The 25,378-nt window shown below is 47.7% G+C and overlaps 1 protein-coding gene across 6 annotated transcripts in view; it reads right to left on the reverse strand.

Moving 5' to 3' along the window:
• Tamm41 (TAM41 mitochondrial translocator assembly and maintenance homolog) overlaps positions 1-25,378 on the reverse strand; it is a 37,161-nt gene that overhangs the window by 9,962 nt on the left and 1,821 nt on the right. For 5 of the 6 annotated variants that reach the window (XR_008214389.1, XM_052720450.1, XM_052720449.1 and 2 more), the window contains exons 2-5: positions 24,062-24,244; positions 21,261-21,353; positions 13,159-13,309; positions 886-1,031 (exon numbers count right to left, since the gene is read on the reverse strand). Coding sequence is in view for 5 of the 6 variants with exons in the window: in XM_052720450.1 (XP_052576410.1) it covers positions 886-1,031; positions 13,159-13,309; positions 21,261-21,353; positions 24,062-24,244 (573 nt within the window). In the remaining variant the exon portion in view is untranslated. Of the gene's footprint in view, positions 1-885; positions 1,032-13,158; positions 13,310-21,260; positions 21,354-21,747; positions 21,989-24,061; positions 24,245-25,378 lie in introns of those variants that run through there. The other variant, XM_052720454.1, reaches the window with a different exon arrangement.

Raw genomic sequence — 25,378 nt, forward strand, 5'->3', positions numbered from 1 at the left:
CCCAGCAGCCTCACAGAGCCAGATGAGGCCCTTGGGTGCAGAAGCGCCTGACCTGAGATTGGCACTAAGAGTGTTCCCGTGAGCAAACGTCATGGAGGCATGTTAGAGTTGCCACTGTGGAGGACTAAGTGGAGGCTCTGAGGCTGACACACACACACACACACACACACACACCCCGCCCGGGCAAAGCAGTACGAGAAAGTAGAATCACATCTCGGGAGGAGAGATTAGTGTTACTTGCACACATGGAAGATGTAGGGGTGTGGTGGCCATTTTGTGTGCCTCGATTAATCTGCAGTGCTCAGCTACTCAGTCAAATACCAGTCCAGATGTCGAGGAGAATGAATATTTAGACCAGGCGAGTGTAAATCAGCTGACCACCCTCCATCACAGTAGGGTAGGCTCAGTGAACGGCTGAAGGATACAAGAGAAACGTCCATGGTCCCTTGAAGAAGGCAGTCTGCCTCCAGACTCAAATCTGCAGCATCAACTCTTCCCTGGGTCTCCAGCCTGCTAGCCTGGCCTACAGACTGATGAACTAGCAAGCGGTCTCTCTCCTACCCAACCTCCATCACCCCAACAATGCCATCTCTCTAGAGAGCCCCAGCAAAAAAATAAAGTGTTGACGGCCCCCATCACGTCCCCAGGAAGTCTGGTCTTTACAAGAACTCAATGAATCCTAGTGGGTTACAGCCCATGACTGCAAACCCTAGCAAGCAGAAATCCTGGCCAGAGGGTTGGACGTAGCTCAGTGGTAGAATTCTTGTCTAGTATGTGTGAGGGACGGCTTCAGTCACTACCAACTCAGAAACCATAAATAAGGAACGAATACACACACACTAGCTCTTCCTTTGGGGGTTCGGAGTCAGGGTTCGCACAGCTCACCTCTAGTCGGCCTTGCTGCATTTTATAGACCACCTGGGGGTCCTCCTGGAGTATGTTCTCATAGAGCTCTCGGAAGTGGGCCACGTTGGGCTTCACGATGTTCAAGACTTTTGCTTTTTCCTCGCCAATCACCATGCGAAAGTCACCTAGTAAAAACAAGTGGGAAAGTCAGTCTTGAGAAGAATTCACACCTGATCCATGAACAACCGTGGCTCGCTGAGCAGTGTGGCAGGATCCCTCAGCAGAACACCTTCTCTTTTAAAATGCCTATCATGGTACAGAAGGCATTCGGGAGTCTGGGCAAAAAGAGCCTCTGAAGTCAAAGAACCCTGTAGGCCAGCTACCGTCTAGTGATCCTCTCACAGAAGTCACTGGCCTGGCCATGAGAGCTTGTTTTTCCACTAAGGAAACCTTTGGGTTGGCAAATATGGAAACCCTGCCTGTGACTGTCACTATAGGTTCCCAGCACCCACGTGGCCGTCACAACCAACCACCTGTTAACTCCAGATCTGGCAGACTCAACACCATCTCTGGCCTCCGAGGGCACTGCATGCACATAACACAAAGGCACACGTGCAGGCAAGACACTCATTCACGTAAAATACACCTTTAAAAATCTCAAGTGGAAAGAAATGAAGGATGTAACATTTTCTACAGGATGAATTTCGGGCAAAATAATTACTCGGAAAGAAAAAGAGCAACTTCTATCTTGTTTACTTTGGACTTTTTGAGTCAGGGCCTCAGATAAGCCTAGGCTGGCCTAGAACTCACTATGTAGCCCAAGCTGGTCTTCACCTCTTGATTCTCCTGCTCTGCTGGGGTTCTAGGCACATGCCACCAGACCCACTGGAGCAACTTTTGAAGCAAATGAGAAGTGACTCCTCTGCTCCTGAGGATGACCGGCCAGTCCTAGAGGAAGCACCTTAAACTAGACCGCTTGAGTGAATGCAAGAGGCTGGTGGGCTGGGGAGGGCATGTGCCCCAGGGGTGGCGCACTCTTCTGGCTGGCGCAAGGCTCCGGGTTACATCCTGGTGCTGCCAGGAAAGAACAGGTAGGACTCCCAGGTGAAGTCCCACGAGTGGTGTCCTGAAGCCCTCATCGGGCAGACAGACGCCACAGCTGCCGAAGAGGCTCCTTGGGAGTAGGATGATGAGAGAATCTGTCACCCAAAAGAGGCACTTCTGGGGGTAAAGAGAGCACTGTGGTAATTATATCAGAGTCTATATTACCTTTGCCAATTTCTTTTCTTGGAGGGAGAAGGATTCTAAGAGGCTATGGCCTGCCATAGTGGAATTTCCTTGAGCACACTGGTGGCTTCTGGGGGAAAAGTACAAGTATGAGGCTGTCTGCAACAGGATGAGTGTGGCTCCCAGGCTCATGTTCGGGTGTAGTCTCTACTGTGAGCAAAGAGGGTGGAGACTGTCTGTCCATGGCCTTTGGAGTGGCCCTGACTAGACAGGGTCCTCATGGTGGGAGTTCCAGGACTGGAAATGGGTGGCCTCATAGGAATACTGAGCAGAAGGTAGTTATTAACCTGCTCTCATCCCATGTGCCATCTTGGGACACTGCCAGCAAGAAGGTCACCAGATGAGGCCCTATGACCTTGGCCAGAACTGGAATCCTTCCTTAGGAACTGCCAGCCTGGGGTGTTGCACTACCAGCAACAGAAAACAGACTGAGCCCATGCCCGACAGCATGTACTGTAGTGAGTAGAGTGACACACTGACGTTTAAGCATCAAAGGCCCAACTTCCACTGTAATATGACGGACACGCAGCTGAGGAGGGCGAGCCTTCTAAAGAGCCTGTGGAGGCTGATCTTAGCCTTCTAAAGAGCCTGTGGAGGCTGACCTTGGTACAGACCAAGTCTGCCTACTCAAGTCTCTATAAGCTGCCCACATTCGGATGAACTTGCTTTCTCATTACTATTTACACAGTGAACGCCAAGGGACATTGCTAAGAGTGTCAAGACATTGGTTGTCTCAATGCTGCCGTTGACATCACGATCTGCCAAAGTCCTTCCAGAAAGCAGTCAGTCGGTAAAGCCATCTCTGGAGAGGAAGCCTGAAGATTAGGTCACGTGCCTCAGACTTTCCAGGGTGCAAATTAACATGCTACGCGTAACATACAAGAAAAATCTGCTCATTAGGCTGAGGCTTGGTCTCAGTTAGTGGTGCTACCGAAAGGGGCCGGGATTGTAAAGGTGCTAACATTATCACGTGGTTACTCTACGGATGGGCTGGCTCACACGTCAATGGGCTATTCAAGCATGCCTTGAAGGGTCTATCTTGTCTCTCGGGCCCTCTGTCTCTCTGATTCCTGGTTGCCATGAAGCGAATGGCATTCCCTCAGTATGACTTCCGTTGATGCTGCGGCCTAACCACAGGCAACCGAGCAAGCTGACCAACAGCAGCCTCTGCAGCCAAGACATTTCTTCTGTCTTTGCTTCTTTTGCCTCATTAGCGAAAAGTGAGAAGAACACTGGTTCAACCGCTCAGCTCCCCCAATTCCCACAGTTCATGACAGCATTATTTATAAGGAAAGAGTTCAAGCATCTGAGGGGCACAGAAAAGCCGTACACTAGATGGTCCACCCATGCTCTACCATGTACATTACCACTAAAAAGGAGTCATCCCACACAGCAAGCTAGAAAACTATATAAAAGTTGTTAGAAAACGAGTAAAAAATGTATAAAAGATACTGACAAAAATATATAAAACAAGGGGCTGGTAAGATGACTCAACCGTGAACAGTGCTTGCTGCTCTTGTAGAGGACAGGGTTTGGATCTCAGCACTCACTTGGTGGCTCACAACTATCTGGAACCCCAGGCCAAGAAGATCTGATATCCTCTTCTGGCCTCTGCAGGCACCAGGCACACATGTAGTATAAATACATACATGTAGGCAAAACACTCATTATACACATAAAATAAAATTTAAAAATCTTTAAAATATGTATATAAAGTAAGACAATGCTACAGTCTAAACTGAAGGGCGGCAGTGGCAGAGGCTTGCCTACCATCAGCAAGGCCCTGGTTTCTACATATGCACCTAACGGTTTTCAATTGTTTACTTATGTCCCTATGTGTGAGTGCACCCACGCCACAGCATGCCTGTGGAGGTCGGAGGGTGACTTTTGGAAGTCGGTAGGGCTCTCCTGTTTCTGCACACCAGGTTAGCAGGCCCTGGGCTCTGTCCCCCACTTTACTAAGGAACGCTGAGATTAGTCTTGAGACACTGCATCTGGCTGTTTTAGAGGGTTTCAGGGGTGGACTCGGGTTGCCTGCCAGGCTCTTGAGGCAAGTGCTTTAACCGCTAAGATCTCACCAGCCTTGTAACAGGCTTTTATGTGTACAAGCATACATACGCGCTCTCATTTAGTGTCAAAGCTCTCTGAAGCAGGAGCTATTTCCATTCCAAGTTGGACAGATGAGGAGACTGGGATGCTGAGAAAATGTTCCTCAGTACCAGGGTACCCATGGCCGAGACAACTATATCCCTCATTTCTGCCATGTTGGTGTATATTCCCACATTTTAAAATGCACGGGACACACACTTGTAATGATTTACCAAGTATAAACAGAATGGTGGCTGGGTTAGAGTCCAATGTGTAACCCTTATTATGCCTTTTTTATGTGTGTGGGCACATGCATGTATATGCATGTGGAGGCTGATTGGCTACTGTTTTCTTCTTTTTCTTCTTCTTCTTCTTCTCCTCCTCCTCCTCCTCCTCCTCCTCCTCCTCCTCCTCCTCCTCCTCCTCTTCTTCTTTTTGAGGCTGGGTTTCTCTGTGTAGTTTTGGTGCCTGTCCTGGATCTCACTCTGTAGCTCAGGCTGGCCTCAAACTCACAGAGATCCGCCTGCCTCTGCCTCCCGAGTGCTGGGATTACAGGCGTGCGCCACCACTGCCCGGCTGACTATTATTTTCAATTGCTCTCCAATTTATTTACTGAGGCAAGGTCTCTCACTGAACCTGCAGCTTGCCAATTCCAGACAGTTCAGCTTGGCAGCTCATCCTGCTAGGGAATGGTGGGGATCTCATCTTTGCTTCCCAAATGTTGGGATTACAGGCAGCTACCACACCTGCCTGAGGATCCAAACTCCGGTCCTAACACTTGCTTGGCAAGCACCTGACCTACGGAGCCCTCTCCGCTAACTTCTTTATGCATTTATGACAATAAAACAACAACAAAAACCATCCTGGGGCTGAAGATGGCTCTGTGGTTAAAACACAGGCTGCTTTTTCAAAAGACCTGAGTTCCATTCCCAGAACCCACATGGTGGCTCACAACCATCTTTAACACCAATCCCAGGCAATCCAATACCCTCTTCTGGCCTCCAAGGGCATTGCAAGCATGCGGCATATAGATATACATGCTGGCAAACACCCATACACATAAAACATGGAAAACAAAAACAATACAAAGCAAGACAAACATTTAATATAAAACTGGACTCTCAATTGCCAAAGGACTGAAATGTCACCAGACTCCGAGTCTAAGGCAAGCTCTGAGTGTAAGACCAGCTTGTGTCATCCCTTCCCTTTCTCTAGACCCCGCAAACTCAGGCTCTTACGTTCGAGACAGTTACTTTGTACAGAAGGACTGCACTTGACCAATGTGAAGAAGCAAGCTAACCCAAACCCTCCCACAAAGTGACAGTTGTGATTACAGACTTCAGCAAACACTCTGGTCTCCCAGAACAAGGACTGCGCTTGTTTGCCTCTGGACCCTTGGCCACTTGCAAGCTGTCCGGTGGTGCAGGCAAGGTGCACTGACAGCCGTCTGCTGGGCTGAATTCTCCCACGGCAGTGCACAACAGCAGCTCAGATCGGGGTGGGGGGGTGGTGGGGTGGGGGTGGGTGAGAGAAACGGCGGCGGGCTTCTCGTTTCTTCAGAACAGAGGGGGCAAAACAACGGGCACAGAACGAACCACATCAGACGGTTCCGTTTCTCACCCTCAGAAATCCCTTTGCAACTAAACGTGGGGACCGAGAGAAACAGACAACTGCTTTTTCTTTTGTATCTCTCAGGATGGTTTTAACCCTTGGCTGCTCTACTCAGAGAGCTGCCAGGATAAACCACGGAGGGACAATTTGTCTCCGCCTTTGACAGGAGCTGAGCTCAGAGGCCTGGGAACCCTGGGTAGCTGGCCAGCTGTGATTCAGACATGCTCAGCAGGGAGGGGCAGGAGTACCCGCACACAGATTCTGGCTTTCAGGACAGACAGTGCCCCATGGTGATCTGAGTCAAGTTCCTTCATCTTCCTGAGTAGAAAGATCTTAAGTTCTAGGCTAACCTGGGCTACACAATGAGGCTATACTACCTCAAAACAAACACACAATCTCCACCTGTGCTGGCTAGTTTCCTATCAACTCAACACTAACTAAAGCCATCTAAAAGGAGGGAACCTCAGTTGAGAAAATGCCTCCATAATATCCGGCTGTAAGGCATTTTCTTAATTAGTGATTGATGGAAAGGGCCCAGCCCACTGTGGGTGGTGCCATACCTGGGCTGGCAGGTCTATAAGAAAGCAGGCTGAGGAGCAAGCCAGTGAGCAGCACCCCTCCATGGGCCTCTGATCAGCTCCTGCTTTCGGCTTCCTGCCCTGTTTGAGTTCCTGTCCTGATTTCCTTCAATGATGGACAGTGATGAGGAAGTGTAAGCCAAATAAGCCCTTTCCTCCCCAACTTGCTTTTGGTCATGGTGTTTCATCACTGCAAGAGTGACTCTAACTAAGACACCACCCGAACCAGCTTCCTTTTCAGTAAAATGAAAATCACTTTTTACGCGAGTCACAAAATGCCTCAGTTGCTTTCAGATTTCAGTTGGGGAACAGATGAACGGTTGTTAAGGAACAAGCGGACACTGGTGGCGGGGAAAGGACAGTGGGTGGACAAAGCCCTTGGTCTAAAGTAACAACTACCTGGTCCCTTTGCCTTTCAAAACTAACACAGTACCAACATCACTGCAGTACAATGAGTATTTGGGTGGTTGCTAAGCACCAGAAGCCACACTGGACCCTGGAGACGTACAGACCCTACTCCATGAAGCATGCACAGGTTTCAGTGTTTAAAGATTGCAGCTCGAAATGAATCTGCCATGGCAAAAATAAAACACCGACTTTTCAGTTTCTGAGCTCACACACCAGACAATTCATCCACTTAAGGTGCACGACTCAAATGTTTTTATGTCTAGGCATAATGAAACCATCACATCAGCCTAAGAGCATTCTGTTCTCCCCATAAAAAACTCCGTGCCACTAATAACCACCCACCATCTCCTGTCACCCCCTACCCAAGCCTCAGGCAGAGGCTGACAGAGTGTCTCCACAGTTTTAACTTACTGGCTACCCAACTCAGGCCGGCCTGGAACTCATGATCCTCCTGCCTCGGCCTGCCACTTTCTGGGGTTACATTTGTGCCCCTCCATTCCTGGTTCTTCAAGCCCAGGAGTTTATGCCTGATAGGCAAGTACTACCCTACTGAGCTGCACCCAGTCCCTCTGGTTCATGTGGAACCACTGCTTGTGGTCTCACACCTTAGAAAATGTGTCATGATACACCATGCTGTGTGTAGTCGATCAGTCCTCAACTCGTTTCGTGAACTCTACTGTGAGGACGTACCCATTTTATCTACGCACTTCAGTAGATGAATGTTGGGTTGTCTCAACTTTTAAGCTATTCATTATCAATGATATGGTGACATTCAGAGAAATTTTCAGGTAAGCATGTTTTCATTTATCTTGAGTTACTCATGTGGGAGTAGACTGGGGGGGGGGGGGGGTTCATCATGCTAACATGCTTAGTATTCCGAGGAAGCGCGTTCTGTGCCACTTTACTTTCCCATCAGCAACCCGGAGGGCTCTGATTCCTCCACTTATTAGCACGCATTCCTGCCTCCCCTCGAGGACACTGGCTTAAGGTTGAAGGCGGGATCTATCTGGCTCTGCTGGCTGTCCCCTCACGATGATGGCTGAGCACCCGTGTGCCTGCCGGAACTTCACACTTCTTCCCCAAGGACATGCCCATTCCAAGGCCTTGCCTGCTTTTAATTTGGGTTATTTTTGCTGGGATTCTAAGGACACTGGTCTGAAACATCAACCCATTTCATGTGTCTTTTCACCTCCTGGGAAGACACTATTTACAGGACATTACAATTTTTAATACGGTTCCATTTATTTAATTTTTTGTGGCAAAGTCTCATCCCGCAGCCTGGCTGGCCTGGATCTCGCTCTGTGGACAAGGCTGGCCTCAAGCTCACAGAGACTCCCTCCTCTGCGCGCTGGGATGAAGGGTGTGCTGGTTCTGTTTTTTCTTTTCCTTCTTTGTTGTTTCAGCTTCTGGTGTCATCTTAGTTCCTAATCCCAAGTCCAAGAGTTTTTCAGTTTTAGCTTGTACATTCATTAGCTCTACATCCAGGATCCAGTTTGAATTCATTTTGTATATGGTGTGACTTAGGGACCTAATTTCATTCTCCTGCAAGTGGGCACACGGTTGATTTGAACAGATGTAACTAAGGCAGTGTTTTCAGGTGGCCCTGATGTCACTCTGGAAGGTTCTTCCCTAGCTGCAGAAAAGACACTGGTCTGGCTAACCGACACGAGAGAGTGAGTGCAGAGAATGCTGAGGGGCTGCTGACAGGCATGCTTCCCCTTCACACTTCACGCAAATGCAACACAGCTGAGCTCAGGGAGGAATAAAGAACCAGGCCCACCATATGGTTTAGGACAGAATCCCCCCCAAAATGGCCGTCTGCCCATCCTCAGACACTGACTGAGCACCTAGTGTACAGGAGTCAGGCATGGCTGGCTGTGTGTGTGAGAGAGCGAGTGCGCGCGCGCGCGCGCACGCGCACACACACACACACACACACACACACACACACACACACACACTCACCCCAAAAAGGCATTTTTTAAAAAAAATCTCATCCTAGTTGTTGGAACAAAGGTTAAAGATACATGCTGTCTCTAACCAGAAAGTGAAACAGAACAAAAGCAGGGAAGGAGCTGGGGTGCCAGCACAGGTCAGAGGCCTGTGCCCTGGCAGAAGGCGACCTGAGAAGAAAACCCATGGCCACTCCTTCCCTCAAGGATCAGATTCCAGGCCCACCCTTAGCTCAGCCAGCACTCAGCAGCTATGGACCTGAGTACACAAATGTGGTTTGGACCCAGTTTGTAATCCCAGGACTGAAAGACTCAGGCCTGGGACCCAGTGATGGGGGAGGGGAGGCCACCCAGGAGCCCAGGAGCTGCTGTGTGTGGACCTGCAGCCCAAGCGGGGTCCTGTAACTCCTAAGCCAGTCCACAGCACCCAGGCCCCTGCCCAGGCCCTGGCAATGAAAGCCACACAAAGTGGCCCCTTTAGTGGCTCTCAGCAGGGCCCATCACTTGTGGATCCCCTCAGCTCTGGCATGGAAAGCAGCTGGTTCTCTCTTACCCAAGCACCTAACAGTCCTGTCACCCCTTAGATCTAAAGAGCAGGAAAAACGGGGCCCGTTACCCCATGGTCTAAATGCTCATCTGGTTTTGCCCAATATGCTTTGTCAGCATGTATAGGACTTAAGACTGACAGCTCAACTCCTGCCTGGAGATATACCCAAGGTAATTGGTGCCTACTTTGCCCTTTCCTACCTAGTAATTTATACAAATGGACCTGCTGGGATTATCAATAAAAATGATAAAGAGAGCTGTGTCAACTACTGACTGGAGGAAACAGCGGTGCTCCAGCCTGAGGAAGTCTACACAGCCCATAAAAATAACTAGAAGCAACAGCAGTCATTATTTGAGCATTAGCTATCAATCATATAGCTAGTGTAGCTTTGTATTATCACATTGGAACCGCCTTATAATATACATATTTCTATTTTACAAACAAGAAAATGGAGGGGGAGACTTTGAAAGGGTTAAACACCCACAGAAAGGCTGCCCCCTACTAGATAAAGGGAATCTCAGTTCTTGAATCTGTAGAATGGGCGACAACACAATGCAAAGTCGTTGGTTAATTAGTTGTCACATCTGGAATTGCTGGGGGGCGGTTTCCCATTGCACAACAATGCATGCCATTTTCTCCTGCTGTAAGCCACAAGCTCCAGGCACACCACACATTTCCCCCTAAACATTCCCTCGTCTGTTTCATGCACTGGTATTTTTCCTTTGTAAAGATTTATTTTAATTTTGTGTGTGTACATACATGCATGAGTACAGGTGCCTTTACCATCAAGAAGAGGGTGCTGGGCCCCAGAAGCTGAAGCTACAGGCAGTTGTCTGTTGTGGGAACAAGCCGGGGTCCTCTACGGGAGCAGTGCGAGCTAAGCTGTCTCTCTGACCCCGTACAGCAGAATTCTCTCTCCAGCTTTTGAAGGTGGGATACCGAACCGCCCGAATGCTACACGGGGATCCTTGCCTGAAACTAGTCATTTTAATACTTTAAAGCCACATAAGAAAGTTTAAGGTGATCCCACTCATTAGGACTCTCTCTTCTGTCACTTCTCAGAACAACTTAAGGGCCAGGCAGCTTTCCCGACCTACTCCTGCCTTACCTGTCATTTATATGAATGCTGCCAGCAAAGTGGTCATGGGTGTCACACAAAATGAACAGGCATAGTACTATTCCTGCCAATACTGGCCCAGCTTGCCTTTGCCAAGTACTGGCAGGAACCTGTCCAATCACAGGTGCCCCCCCCCCCCCAAAAAAAAAACCATTACATTTCAAAGCTTTCAACTTGGAAGACTAAAATGAGGCAATTTAAATGCTGGAACGTTTTGAAAACTTGGGAGATTTGGGTATTTGCCAAAGGGATAGAATCTGAGCAGCTCAAGGACACTGGGTTCTCAAGAGCCCAGAAAAGCCAGGAGGAAGCAGAGCCCTTCCACACACTGCCTGAGGTGGTCCGTGGTGAGCTCTCGGCGGACAGCTGGATCCTTTACTTCCTGAAGAAAAACCAGCTGCAGGTTCAGGGCGGTTTGAAGGTTCACTGCAAAAACGGGGTTTAGGGACAGTGGTGCCCACCTGTAATCCCAGGAGGTAGAGGCAGGGGGTGCTCAAGTTCAAGGCCAGCTGGTGTTATAGGAGACCTTGTCTCCAAACAATATATATATTTTAAAAGGTCAGGACCTGGGGCTTTAGTTCAGTGTTTGAGTATGTGGTCAGCAGGCAGAAGGCCCCAGGCTCTATTCCCATGGGGCGGGGGGGGGGGGGGGGGGGGGGGGGGGGGACGGACAGCCCATAAATAGATGAAAACTGCTTTATAATTTGATAAACTTCAGTCAAGTTTCAACATTTATAGATAACTACTCCCAGAATCCACCCAGCACGATGGTGACATTGACTTCATTGGAACAATGGAGTGATTGCAATGCTGTGGGCCAAACCCAGAAGTCCTGCATCAGCCACAGTCAGCCGGGCACAGAGGACTTGGGCCCTTTTCTTTCCAGCAGTTTGGAGGAGGAAACTGTGCTAATGAGAGGCTGCTCTCTCCCACTCAGTGCTCCCAGGCCCGTGCCTGGGGTGTGCAACCAGACCACTCCGCCTGTGCTCTCATGAGGGGTGGGGTGCTGCCAGGTAAAGGCAGAGGCCGCCAAGGTGGAGCCGAGCCCATTTCCTCTCTCCCCAGCTGCAGTTACAGCTGTGCTGTGATGGACGAGGTTTAGGAGAAGACCGGAGAACGGGGCCTCCAGAGCCCCTCAAGGCATTACATTTCCATGAAACCTTATCTGTGCGCTGGGCTTCAGAGAATCAGCGCACCACTGCTGTGTGTTCAGGGTTCCTTAACTTAAACACTGGGAAACAGGGTATTTATTTAAGGGAGTTATTCTCAAATCTTTTTTCCTTTTTGTGGTTTTGAGGATTGAATCCAGGGTCTCGTTTGTGTGAATCAAGCACTCTGCCACTGGCTACACTCACAGACCTCAAATTGTGTGTGTGTGTGTGTGCGTGTGCGCGCGTGTGCGTGTGTGTGTACGTGTGCGTGTGCGCACGCGCGCATGCAGAGGATCAGAGGACAACTCACCAGAATTGGCTCTCTCATGTGGGTCTCAGATCATCAAGCTCCATGGCAGACACCCTTACCCACCGAGTCATCTGCTGGCCACAAATACCTTTTTTAAAGCATCATTTCTGTCAGTAAGATCTGTGTATACATGTGGTGCTGGGACTGAACCTGAGCCGAGTGCATGCTGGCAAAGCACTCTATTGTTCTCTGTACATGGAAGCTTACTGTGTTGAACAGACAACTGTAATATCCCCTTGCAGCTAGGGTGAGGCAGGGACTCTGTCCTCTCTGCTACCCTCTAGACTTCATTGGGGTGAGGGGAGTGGTGGTGGGGGGTATGGGGGAAGCTTTGCCAAGACTGAGGGACACAACTGGTTCAAAGGAAAAGTAAGTGAACATTTAGACAAATAACACAAATGAATCAACGGAGGAGAAAGAAAAGCCTTTAGTTTAAGTTCAGGAAGAGGTGGACTTGAGGACTTGAGGACCTGCCACACTGTCACTGGTACAGAGAAGTGCAGTGTCAAGGATGGCATGGGAATGTTATGTGCACAAGTTTCATGCACACAGATGGCACACGATCAGAGAACACTGCTGGCATGAAGAGAATCTCTTTACTCTTAGGAAACACACTGGGACGTATAACCTAAAGGGGATACAGGGGTACAACACAGCTATGGATGTCTTTCTGTATGCTGTGAATATGTGTTGCTCTGATTGGTTGATAAATAAAGCTGCACTGGCCTATGGCAAGGCAGCTTAGAGGCAGGTGGGAAAATCCAAGCAGATATACAGAGAAGAAAGGAGAGTGGGAGAGATGCCTAGCCTCTGCCCAAAGAGAAGCAAGATGTCAGCAGACCGGCAGCACCATGGCCAGGTGGCAAAACACAGATTAATAGAAGTGGGTTAATTTAAGATGAAAGAGCTAGCTAGCGAGAAGCCTGCCATAGGCCATGCAGTTTGTAAATAATATTAAGCCTCTGAGTGATTATTTTATAAGTGGTGGGACCATGGGCCAGGCGGGACCAGAGAAACCTTCTGGCTACACAACATAGTTCTAACAGCCAGGTGGGGTGGGGGTGGGGCAGTACGGTGAACACCAGGGGACAGTGGTTCTCAAATGGGGACCCCTGCAGAGGCACCAGTCACCCACAAACTGGCTGGAAATACATGTGCTTGGGCCACACCCCAAATGTACTAACAGCTGCCTGGGGGTGGGGCTGGTACCATAAACTCTCTGGAGGTCTCCCTGGGGAAGGTCTGGGCACGCACCCTACGAACCTGAGTAGGAGAGCCCAGCAATCTCTATGAAGAGGTCTTCCTCGGAGAAGCTTTCAGGGAGCATGAGGCAGGCGGCGGTCACTGCGCTCTTCAGGTTCTTATCCAGGGCCGATCTAAGAACCATGTTCTCGTTCATCGATACAATCTTCACCTGGAAAAGGTGGACCACTGAGAGGAAGCACTGCAGGGGCAGGTGTTGCTCCAACACTGACTGTCCCCTCTGCCGGCCACAGAAAAGATAAGAACATATGCCCAGTGACCTGAAGCCCTCAGGACTCTATCTAACAAGAAATCCCAGAGTCTCCTGTTGAATGACAGTCAGAGGAAGTGTGACAAAGCAAAGGATCACGATCTCAAGGAAAATCAAAGTTAATATTCTTATTAAATATATATACTTTTTATATTTCTGAGTGTTTTGCCTGCATGTAAATACATGTAGCATGTGCATGTACTGCCTACAGAGGCCAGAAGAGGGGGTCAGATGCCCTGCAACTGGAGCTACACGTGGTTGTGAGGCCCCAAATGGTTGCTAGGAATGGAACCCAGATCCTCTGCAAGAGCAGCCAGTGCTCTTAGTCACCGAGCCCTCCCTCCAGCTCCGAATATTCTTCTTAAATGAGGAAACTCTCACAGGCTTTGGAAAAGAAAAAATGTCCTGGGGGGAATTAAACTTAAAAATTTTATAATTCTTGCACTGACTGTATTTTACTTTTTACAGAATTTGCTCTCTTCTTGCCCACATGTAACCTGGGTAGTTCATGTTTTATTGCTGCACTTCCAGAGGACCTGGATTCAGTTCCCAGCAATCACATCGGGTGGCTTACCACTGCCTGTAACTCTAGCTCCAGGGGATCTGACACCCTCTTCTGGCCCCCACAGGCTGACAGTCACATAAATAAAAACAATAAAAGGAAATCTTGACAAGACACACCCTGGGTTTTGAAGCTGTCTGGAGTTAAGCTGAGGTCTTTATCAACTGTGTGAGCCTAGGGCCAATTACCCTCTCAGGACTCAAGTCCAGATCCAAATCTATCCAGAGTTGTCACAAAGGTTGAGCATAATACAAGCCACGGTACCCACTGTACTATAATCACCTTGCTCAACACAAGGGCTTTCTCCTTTCAATGCAGCAGGAGCTGCTCCCTGACTTCCCTGTGTGACTGCACAGCAGCCGGCCTGCTCTGAGACTCTAGGTTTAAAGTCTGTGCTATGGTTAACAGGACCTTCCAAATCCCAGCTCTGTGGCTTCCCAAAATCCTTAGCAATAAAATGGCCTCACCAACCAATCCCACAAGTTTGCTGGGATAACGGAAGTAGACACTGCAAACAGCCCCAGACTGATGGAGCCTCTTTGGGTCTCTTATGCACCGAACAACTTTCTCTGGTTTTATCTTTTTAAGGGTTCGTTTTTTTCATTCTTTCTTTTTTGGGCTAGCATTAACGGCAGTTTATCATCATGTTCTAACTAGACAGGCCTAGGAGAGCCCTGGAAATAAGCCCAACAGTCCCCCTTCCTTCCTTCCTTCCTTCCTTCCTTCCTTCCTTCCTTCCTTCCTTCCTTCCTTCCTTCTTTCCTTCCTTTTTTCTTTCTTTTCTTTTTTTTTTTTAAAAGATTTATTTATTTATTATGTATACGGAAGAGGGAGCCAGATCTCATTACAGATGGTTGTCAGCCACCATGTGGGTGCTGGGAATTGAACTCAGGACCTCTGGAAGAGCAGTCGGTGCTCTTAACCTCTGAGCCATCTCTCCAGCCCCCTTTTTTCTTTTTTAAAGACAGGCTCTCACCATGTAACCTTGGCTGGCCTGGAACTTGCTATGTAGACCAGGCTAGCCTCAAACTCAGAGCCTCCTGCCTCTGCCTTCTGAGTGTTGGATTAAAGGGGTGAACCACTATGCTTGGCTCTTTGAATCTGGATAGTTTTGTTATGTAGCCCAGGCTAACCTTGACCTTATGGTAATACTCCACCCTGCTTGTATGCGGTGAAATCACAGGTGTGTGTTACCTGAGGTGGGAATATTTTTTTTTTTTTTTTTTTTTTTTTTGGTTTTTCAAGACAGGGTTTCTCTGTGTAGCTTTGCGCCTTTCCTGGGACTCACGTGGTAGCCCAGGCTGGCCTCGAACTCACAGAGATCCGCCTGGTTCTGCCTCCCAAGTGCTGGGATTACAGGCGAGCACCACCACCGCCCGGAGGGAATATTTTTAACACTCAAGCCTCATATACAGCAGGCAAGGCAAAGGCACTTGATTCAACACCTCCTCTTCCACCCTCATGATGAGAACATGATGGGTCCGTAGTTAAGTCTTTCAGTACCCAGTGAGCTTAGTATCACTACATTCATTGAGTAAACGGTCTAGGACAGCCAAAGGCCGAGTGATGAAGTAACAGCAAATGCTAGAGCGAAGCCTGTGCTCGACAACCAAGTTCTAGTGTTTGGAGTTCGCCTCACGGAGTCAGTCGGGGAGGTACTTCTCATCTTGACAGATGGTTAAAACAAACAACAACAACAACAACGTTTTTTTCCAGTGCTAAGGATAGCTCAAACCCAAGCTCTTCCACACGCACGGCACCCTCAGCTAAGCTCCCTGCCCCACTTTAAAGGTCTAAAGTAACTGCTATGCTCATTCCCTAACTTTCCTTTAAACATTTTAATTTAGAGAGAGAGCGAGACAGAGAGAGAGAGAGAGAGAGAGAGAGTGTGTGTGTGTGTGTGTGTGTGTGTGTGTATGTGCGCGCACGTGCACAGCGCATGTGTGGATGTCGGAGGACAGCTTGCGGGAGTCGGTTCTCTCCTTCCACCACATAGATTCCAGGAATCAAACTTGTCCGTTACCCACGGAGCCATCTCACTGGCCTCTTACTTGACAGCTCTCTCAAGCCTTGCATTCCATCTGAAATCACGGATCCAGGAAGGCAACCTTCATCTCACTAATGGGGAAACTGAGCGACAGAGTGGTTCTGCTGCCTCCAGAGGACCGACTCCTGATTTGTCCCATGATGCCTCTCGACATCCACATTCCCATTCTCAGCCTCATCTACCAGGTCCTTCTTAACAGTGCCACAACCTCTTTGTGTACATTTCTGTGGCTTTTACAGAAACCCAGTGGAATCAGAAGCTATTTTGGGATGTGAATAACTAAAAGATGCAGAGAAATGAATAACCTTGGGCGTCTTTTCCTGGTTAACAAAATACCACTTGTTCTCTAAGAAGGCCCCTCTCCTTGCGTTGTCAGAGAGCAGTCTGCTTGCTATTTAAGGTTAAGAGAGTGAAAATAAAAGCACCCTTACTCCAGGGGAAAATGTGTGGCTCTGGTTCTCCGACGAAAGGTGAACCAGGACCTCGTCTCCTTCCGTGGCTCTGCTATTTGTTCAGAGTGAAAAGCCAGTGAAAGCTTGGGGCCCTGCCAGAGAGGCCTGGGAAAAGAAGCAAGCCCTCAGATTTGTGAATAGCTGTTTGTACCTACTGGGAATGCTCCGACCTGGACTGCAGACGGCATTAGCAATCTGAACTGCTGGAAGGAGGGGGAGAGGCTCGAAGGGTCTTTCAAAAGGAGATTTGTGAGTATCTTTCAAGCCCGGAAAAAGAGTCACATGAGGGACTCCAGTATAACACAGTGACAGGCAGAGACTACTCAAAGTGCAGAGTGAACTTGTAGTCTCAAAGAACCCAGACCCTTGCAGTCCTGTGACACTCGGTCTCCACCAGAACCTCCCCATCTAAACCCCAGGGCAGGTGGCTGCTTGCTCCACCTGCTGGACTGGGGGCCCTGAGGACAACTGATATGGGGGTCTTATATTTCATTCCTTCAGCATGCACGGAGGAGAAACTTGGCTGCCTCCGAGTCACTAAATGAACGGCTCAATCTTTGCATTTCAAAGGTGAGATGCCCAAAGGCCAGATCACAGTAGGGCAGAGCCGGAACTGGGAAACCAGGTCTCCCAATTCTTAGTTCAGGCCTCCCTTACACCACTGGGATTCAGAATGTAAATCGATGAAGCTGCAACATGGAGAAAATCACCTAAGTGTGAACATACTAAAAAACCACTCCATTTTATGCTTTATACAGATGAACCATATGTGATATCAATTCTTTCTCAATGAAGTTGTTATTTTCAGCTACTTTTTATTTTTTGAGACAATGTCTCACTGTGTAACTCTGGCTGGCCTGAATGCTAGGTAGACCAGGATGGCCTGGAATCAGAGTCAACTATCTCTGCCTCCTGAGAGCTGGGATTAAAAGCTTGTACCACCACGCCTAGCTCCATTAAATACTTCAAATTCCATGATTCTTTACTGGAAACATATCTGTTGTAGGGCTTGGCTATAGCTCATTGCTGGCCTTGGGTTCCATGCCCTGCACTATGCATGGGCAAGCACACCCACCCACCTACATTAACACATACACAGACAGTGAGTGACTCAGGACTTAGAGCCATCCAGGTGATAAAAATAGGTATCTTTTCAACCATGAGGCAAGCTGACAGGAAAGTAGGAAATAAATTTTTTAATTAATTTTTTTTTTCTATTTTTGAGATAGGGTCTCACTTATGCACCTCTGGCTGTCCTGGAACTTAGATATCCACCTGCCCCTGCCTCCTGAGAGCAGGGGTAAAAGCATGCACCACCTTACCCAGTGAAAGTGTAATAGAAGTATAATTTACAGTCAACCCTTTCTAGAAATGTCCATCTTTTCAAATCCTTTATATTCCTTTTGAACACTTAGCTTGCTAGTGGGTGAGAAATCCCTTTTCAGTTTGCAAGACACAGACACTTTGGAAGCTTTTGACAATATAATTTGATGCGGTGCCTTTTAAAACATAAAAGATGAGGAGTTCACACATTTCAGAATTCTTTGAGACATTTGCTCATTTTCTTGTAGAAGATGCCATCAACCTATATCAGTTTTGCTCAATCGTCACAAGTATTTGCTGCCACCTACAGGTCAAAAGTTTATCTGCGGCTCCCAATGGGGAGAGGCTGGCAGAGTGTGTGGGGTGGGGGGTGGGGGGGGGTGTTAGTGTTGCTCACTGTCTTCAATGATTTATTCAAAAGATTTAATTTTAATATGTATAAGTAAGTTTTGTGTCCATTTGAGTACACAAACCACATGTGTGCAGTGCCCGAAGAGGCCCGAAAAATATATCAGACCTTTGCAACTACAGTTATAGACAGCTGTGGCCACATGCTTAGCTCACAGGAAGATCTAGGTCCAATCCCCAGCATAACAAACAAACACCACCAAGGGCATTTAGAATGTGTTCATTCTGTGATTCCACAGCATTTTGGTTTTTCTTTCTTTCTTTTTTTTTTTTCTTTTTTTTTAGAAACAGGGTTTCTCTATGTAGCCCTGGTTGTCCTGGAACTCAATTCTGTAGACCAGGCTAGCCTTGAACTCAGAGATCTGCCTGCCTCTGACTCCCAAGTACTGGGATTAACGGCATGCACCACTGCCCAGCTAGCATTTTTGTTTTCTAAAGGCTAGTTTAAAAAACTTTCTTTAAAGGGCTGAAGAGAAGGCTCAGCAGTTGAGGGCCTAGGTTTGATTCCCAGCACCCATATGGCAGCTCACAACTGTCTATAACTCAGGTCCAGGGGATCAGATGCCCTCTCCTGGCCTCTATAGGCACTGCATGCACATGGTGCACAGACACAATTTATATAAAATAAAAAATAAATTTTGAAAAAAAGTTTTAAAGTATTCCAGGCAAAAGTACAGCACAGAGACTATTATATTTTGATTCAAGCTCTTTTTACTTGAAAATAACAGACAGCCAAGAACACTGGGAAGGAACCAGCATTTTCTAAGTGTCTACTAAATCAAACACTTCGGAATGTCCACCCACAGACAGAATGTCCTGAGGGGAGGGAGACCCAGCCATCGGTGTGGGGCATGCAGTTAGATGAGAAGCAGACACCAAAGATTAGTTGTGTTGGGTTCTAAAAAGTTGTGTTCTTTCGAGCACACCCTTCTTCCAGTTTCCAGGCACAGCAGGACTGCCACACCCATTCTACAGATGGGTTAACTGAGATTTAGAGACAGAACCCAACTGTGCAAGTTCACATGAACAGCTAACAGTGGCAGAAAAAGAGGAGGACCTAAGGCTTCTTATTTTAGTCACTACTCCCCATCAAGCTACAGATTTTGCAAAAACAAAAATAAACGCCCCCTCCAATAAATCCCACCAAAATAAAATCCCAACAACCTCACAGGTCTGAGGATGTTCCCCCAGTGGCGGAGCAGCGGCTGCTCACACTCTTAGGATTGGATCCACTGGTGCACACCTGTAGTACCAGTTACTCTGGGGAACACAAGGAAAAAACAAAAACCAGGAAGAAAACTTGGGACAGAAAATGTGTATTTACAAACTTCCAACTGCAGTCATTTGCTTAATGTCGGGTTTTACTAGTTATAGGGCCTTGAAGTGATTTGTCCACTGTGGTGGTTTGAAAGAAAATGGCCCCCAAAGGGAGTGGCACCATTAGGAGGTGTGGCCTTGTTGGAGGAAGTATGTCATGGTGGGGGCGGGCTTTGAGGTCTTTTTCTCAAGCTTCATTCAGTGTGACTGTCAGCTGACTTCCTGTGGCCTGAAAGGTGTAGGACTCTCAGCTCCAGAACCACATTTGCCTGCACGCCACCATGCTCTCCACCACGATAAAGGACTAAACCTCTGAAACTGTACGTGAACCACCTCACTTAAATGTTTTCTTTATAAGAGTTGCCACAGTCAGGGTGTCTCTTCACAGCAATGAAAACCCTGAGACATTCACGAAACATAAAATTATTTCTTATGAATACTTGTGGAACAATTTCAGTATGCCTGCTGCTCATGGACATTTACAAATGTTTCTCCTGGGTTAGGGATGCTGCTCAGCTGTAGGGTGCTTCAACCAGTCTGCAGCAGGCCCTGGGTTCCAATCCCAGGACATCCACATGCTCTATCTGAAGTAGAGACTACAGCACACATAGGTAAGGCACCCCCGTAGGTGTTTACCTGAGCACAAGCATGTGTAATATGCATACACATGTGTCATATTGCTCCAAATACACAATCCTGGCCATGTGAATGAGCTGCACTACCACATTTAAAGTACAGATTATAAGATGGGAGACTCTTTAGAGTTCACATCCATCAACACAGTGTTCTCTCTCATTCTCTCTCTCTCTTTCTCTCTCTTTCTCTCTCTCTCTCTCTCTCTCTCTCTCTCTCTCTCTCTCTCTCTCTCTCTCTCCCTATCTCCCCAAATACATAAATAAATAAAGAAAAAAAGAAAGACACTACCTCCAGCGCCTCACTGTGTTCACCAACATGACTCTGGATCTTGCTGTTTGGGATTTTGTTTTTGAAGATGTATGTATTTTATGTGCATGAGTGCTTTGGCTGCATATATATGTATGTGCCTGGTGTTTGGGGTCAGAAGATGACTTTGGATTCCCTGAAACTGAAGTTACAGATGGCTGTGAGTAACCATGTGAGTGCTGGGAACTGAACTTGAGAGTCTTCGGGAACAGCACTGCTCTTAACCACTGAGCCATTTCTCCAGCTTCCTGTTTAAGGCAGTTCTGATATCTGAGTATGACTGATTAACTCACAGCCTTTTCTGAGTAACTAAATTTCCAGTACCCCTCACTTCCTGGAGCTGGGGAGCCTTCTGGGCAGCCTGGAGCCTACCCATTGCATGGTTTGTTCCTCTGCTAATCAGCCCTGTCCTGAAGCTAAGCACATGCTCATCCAGTCTCAGGGCCTGGGAGTGTGGCTCAGTGGTGACAGCCCTAGCCCCTCTGTTCCATTCAGGAATTCCAAGGGTTTTAGGAGCTCTCTGCCAGGAGCCAGGACAAAGCCCACTATATGTCTTACACACATACTACATGCACACAGATGCATGTCTACATGTTATGCACAAAATCTCCTTTTATAGCACAACACCATAGAGGAATCTCTTTATACTGTGGGGTAATGAACTTCGTAGAGGGTAAGAGGACCACCAACATTTCCATTTCCTGGAATTTCCTATCTATGAGCTTACAAAGATCAAATCGAGGTCAAGTTCAGGGACAAGTGGCTGTGCTAGCTGTGGTGGCATGGAGGGCACAGACTCACCGGCTTTTGGAGGCGTCCAGCGATGTACAGACTATTCCAGTTCAGGAGGTCGTCAATTAGGGTACCAGTGGTAATGACCCCGTATTTGATAAGCTGCAAGAGAAGACATGAGCATGACAAACATCAAACCACCAGGCTGCTGCTGCCACAGACAGAAGGGAGGGAGGGGCTAAGGGCTTGTTCAGGAACAGGAGGCTCATCTGCTAAGCAACTAAAAATACCTACCCTTCAAAACCCCACATCTTGCTGGGCAGTGGTGGCGCCCACCTTTAATCCCAGCACTTGGGAGACAGAAGCAAGCAGATCTCTGAGTTAGAGGCCAGCCTGGTCTACAGAACGAGTTCCAGGACAGCCAGGGCTACACAGAGAAACCCTGTCTCACAAACAAACAACCCCCAAACAAACAAACAAAAAACCCAAATCAAACTGAAGAAGAAAACCCATTATCTCTATCAAAACTGCCCAGAGATTTAGTGTCAAGACTGACCTGGCTCCCAAGGTACAGGAAGTGAGGTGACCAGTATTTTAACGTATATGATTGTTAAAGGCAGAACGGCTCTTAGACACCATCTAGTATCAGTCCTCAATGCTAGATCCTTCCAATTTCAGAAACGATGATTTAGGTAATGTTCCTCATTTGAGAAATAAGAAACTGAGTGCCAGGGGCCAGTGAAAGGGCTCAGTAGGTAAAGCTGCTTGCGGCCAATCCTGATGACTTGAGTTTGACCCTAGAACCCGTGAGATGAAAGAGAGAACTGAATCCCGCCAGTTGTCTTCTGACTGAAACACACACACACACACACACTGTAAATCTTAAAAAGAAATTTGAGGTCCAGCCACAGTAAATGGCAAGTCAGAGTGGCACTGCACCAGCAGATTAAGAGCATGGTCCTGCAGCTGGGCACAGCAATGCATGCCTCCTAGGTCCTGCAGCTGGGCACAGCAATGCATGCCCACATGCCTGCTATCCCAGAGTCCCAGAGCCTAGTGGAATGCTGGATTGCTTCAACCCAGGAGTAGTTTGGGACCAGCTGGATAGCAAAGTGTCTCAAGTAACAGAAAACTATAAGGGCTTAACACTTACATCCTAGAATTGCAGCCTGGGCTTCCCACATTCTTTGCATTACAAAATACTAGAAATTCTTCAACTAAAATTTTCAATGGCCTTTTCCCCAAAGTGACTTTCAGTGCTGTTGACTCTTTCAAATGGTGACAAATTGCAAATGAACACCCAAAGATGAAAACCCTCCTCTCAGTGCCAAGCACATGGAATTACAGAGGAGGCCGTTTCCACAGTAATGTGTATAAAGCTCCAATGTGGATTTCCTAGCTTACTTACTCTTTCATTGTGTCAACAAGTATCTAAGCAGCCTTCTCAGGCTGCAAATATTTAAAAAGTAGCTAAAAAACTACAATAAAAAAGTACAGCCCTTGTGGCACACAAGCATGCGCAAACATTTGGTTACTGGAGCTGTATAATATTGTTTGGAAATTATTAATCAAAGACAGGCTTGGCAGAGTACTAATTATGAAGGAAGAACCAAGCCGTGTGCCGTGCATAACAAAAGGGGAGGCAGAAGGCTGTGCTCCTTCAGACAAGTGACAGCTAGGAGGCCCCAGGGACACTGCGGGGCCTGGAAGTTCAGGGGCCTGTCACTAGGTAGCTGCAGGACCTTATAACGTCACTTGCCCTCTCTGAACTGAGGTTTCCTTGTCTGCATAGAGCAGGAAGGTGCTCAAAAGACCAGAAAGCCCATTCATATCTGGGCATGGTGGTGCACACCTTTAATCCCAGCACTTGGGAGACAGAGGCAGGCGGGTCTCTGAGTTCAAGTCCAGCCTGGTCTATAGTATGAGTTCCAGGACAGCCAGAGGTACACAGAGAAACCCTATCTCAAAAAAACTAAACAAAAACAACAAAATGATAAGGAAAAAAGAAAAGGCACAGCCTGAAGACTATGAAGACATCACTGCACAGCCACATAACCATTTCTCTGCCAAGTTCAGACGGGTTTTCAAAGCCTCTCCTGTCATTACATCAACCTCCTGCCCTTCACAGCCGGTCCTTTGACCAATCATAGTATCATTTTCTGGGGCTTGTCAAATATGCAGAATCTCAGGTTCCATCCTAGACTAACTGAATGTGGAGCTGCATTTCAACCCGATCCCTAGGAGACTCACCCTGTGAAGGTTAGACCGCCCCATGCTGGGGATCAAACCCAGGACCTGGGAAAGTGCTGTCACGAAGCTGGATCACCAGTGCCCGAAGTGTTATGTTTACGTAGGGTTCCTGACATAAGACGATCTACTGGGGGCGGGATCCAAACATCTTACCTGCCCTCTGACATGCAACTCAAATTCTACCCACCCGCTAACACCGAGAACTGCTCCCAGGCAGCAGACGGCCTCTTCACTTCCTGGAAGTACCTGCTCCTCCTTCGAGAGGACATCACTCTCTATCCTGCTCCTCAGCGGCCCCACTGCTTCTCCATACGGCCCAGACAGCAGTCCTCAAAATGTGAATCCCTATCCAGGACCCACTTAGCAGTGTGGCCAACAGATTAAAACCTGAAAACTACTTGGTCAAAGGTCAAAAGATAAAGTCCAGTCTCTGGCAGCCATTTTCTTACACCCCAGTCACAGCCTGAGAGATTGAGACTCTAGTTCTGTCTGTGCCTGGGTTTTTAAGAAAGCAGGACGAGCTGTGACTGTTTCCTGAGAAGGTGGACACACATATTTCACCAGGGTTTTGCTGCCAAATTACAGCTCCCCAGTTACGGCCAAGGGCTGAAGGCACTCACCTTCCCATCACACATGATCAGTGGGTTGAAGTAGACTCCGGCACCATAGTTATTCTGCACAGAGGAGATGATCCTGGGCCCCAAGAGTTTGAGGAAGGAGTAGTGGCCCCAATTCTTCTTCAGGTTTTTGGTGTGCCAGGCGACAGGGTCATCTACTGTGAACACTAAGTCTAGCATGGGGTTCTGGAAAGTGGAGGAACAAGGAAGTGTTCAGCACTAACACCTGAAGAAAACACTAGAGAAATAACAAAATTCTAAAGTGCTACAGTATTACATGCCATGGTCAGAAGGCCCAGGGCTGTCATTGGGAACCTGAGCAAGTCCCACAGAGCAGCGCTACCTTGGCTTTATCCATACAAACGATGACATTGCACTGTCGCTCGCTGTGTGCCGCAGGGCCAGCACTCGTGTGATTGCTGACATACAATGAGTCAGTTTACTTCCAACATGATCCCACAAGGCAAGTATGTTATCCCAACTGTATAGAAAGGAAATGAAGGGCCAGGGAAAGCGCTCTGCCCAAAGGTGTAGAGCCCAAGTGTGGCAAGGAGAGCTGGCTCAGTGGTTAAGAGCACTGGCTGCTCTTCCAGAGGACCTGAATTTCATTCCCAGCATCCACATGGTGGCTCACAACCATCTGTGGCTCGAGCTCAAGAGGACTGATGCCTTCTGACTTCTGTGGGCACAAGGCATGCATGTGGTCCACATACATTCACACTGGTAAAATACTCAAACACATAAATAAATCTTTAAAAAAATCATTAAGAAAAAAAGCAAACAAACAAAAACCCCCAAGTTCTGATAAGTTTCAGGGCAAAGATCTCAAGAGTCTACCACTTAAGATAGACAAATTATGCCTAAATTGACTCTATGAAGGAACATATATCAACTTCACTCAGAACCGATTGGAACAAGAGAATAAGGAAGATTTTTCTTGGACATGACACTTATGCATTCTCAAGGATGTAAGAAAGAAACACAGGATGGAAAAGTAACCCAGGAAGCATGGCAAAGGGTAGTCAGGTTAGAGGAAACTGCTCCCCGTAGGCTGGGGGCCAGGCATGCTCCAGGACCTGCAGTTTGATGCTGGTGTAACAAAACATACTCTTGTGGTACTAAATGAGACCAGGGTGATTTTCCATACTAAAGAATTTTCCAGAGTAGCTGAATGGAGGGAGGAGATCACAGATGAGGAAAATCTGCTAGAGAGAAACTGAAAGGTTCCACTCAAGAAACAAAATGGTGTTATTAGCTAAGGCACTGAGTGAGAGAATACATCGGACTTCTTAGCATGAACGTAGAGAATGGAAATTAAGG

The sequence above is a fragment of the Peromyscus californicus genome, unplaced genomic scaffold (assembly GCF_007827085.1).
Source record: "Peromyscus californicus insignis strain IS unplaced genomic scaffold, ASM782708v3 Scaffold_6__1_contigs__length_162567912, whole genome shotgun sequence".
In the NCBI taxonomy this organism is placed as follows: domain Eukaryota; kingdom Metazoa; phylum Chordata; class Mammalia; order Rodentia; family Cricetidae; genus Peromyscus; species Peromyscus californicus.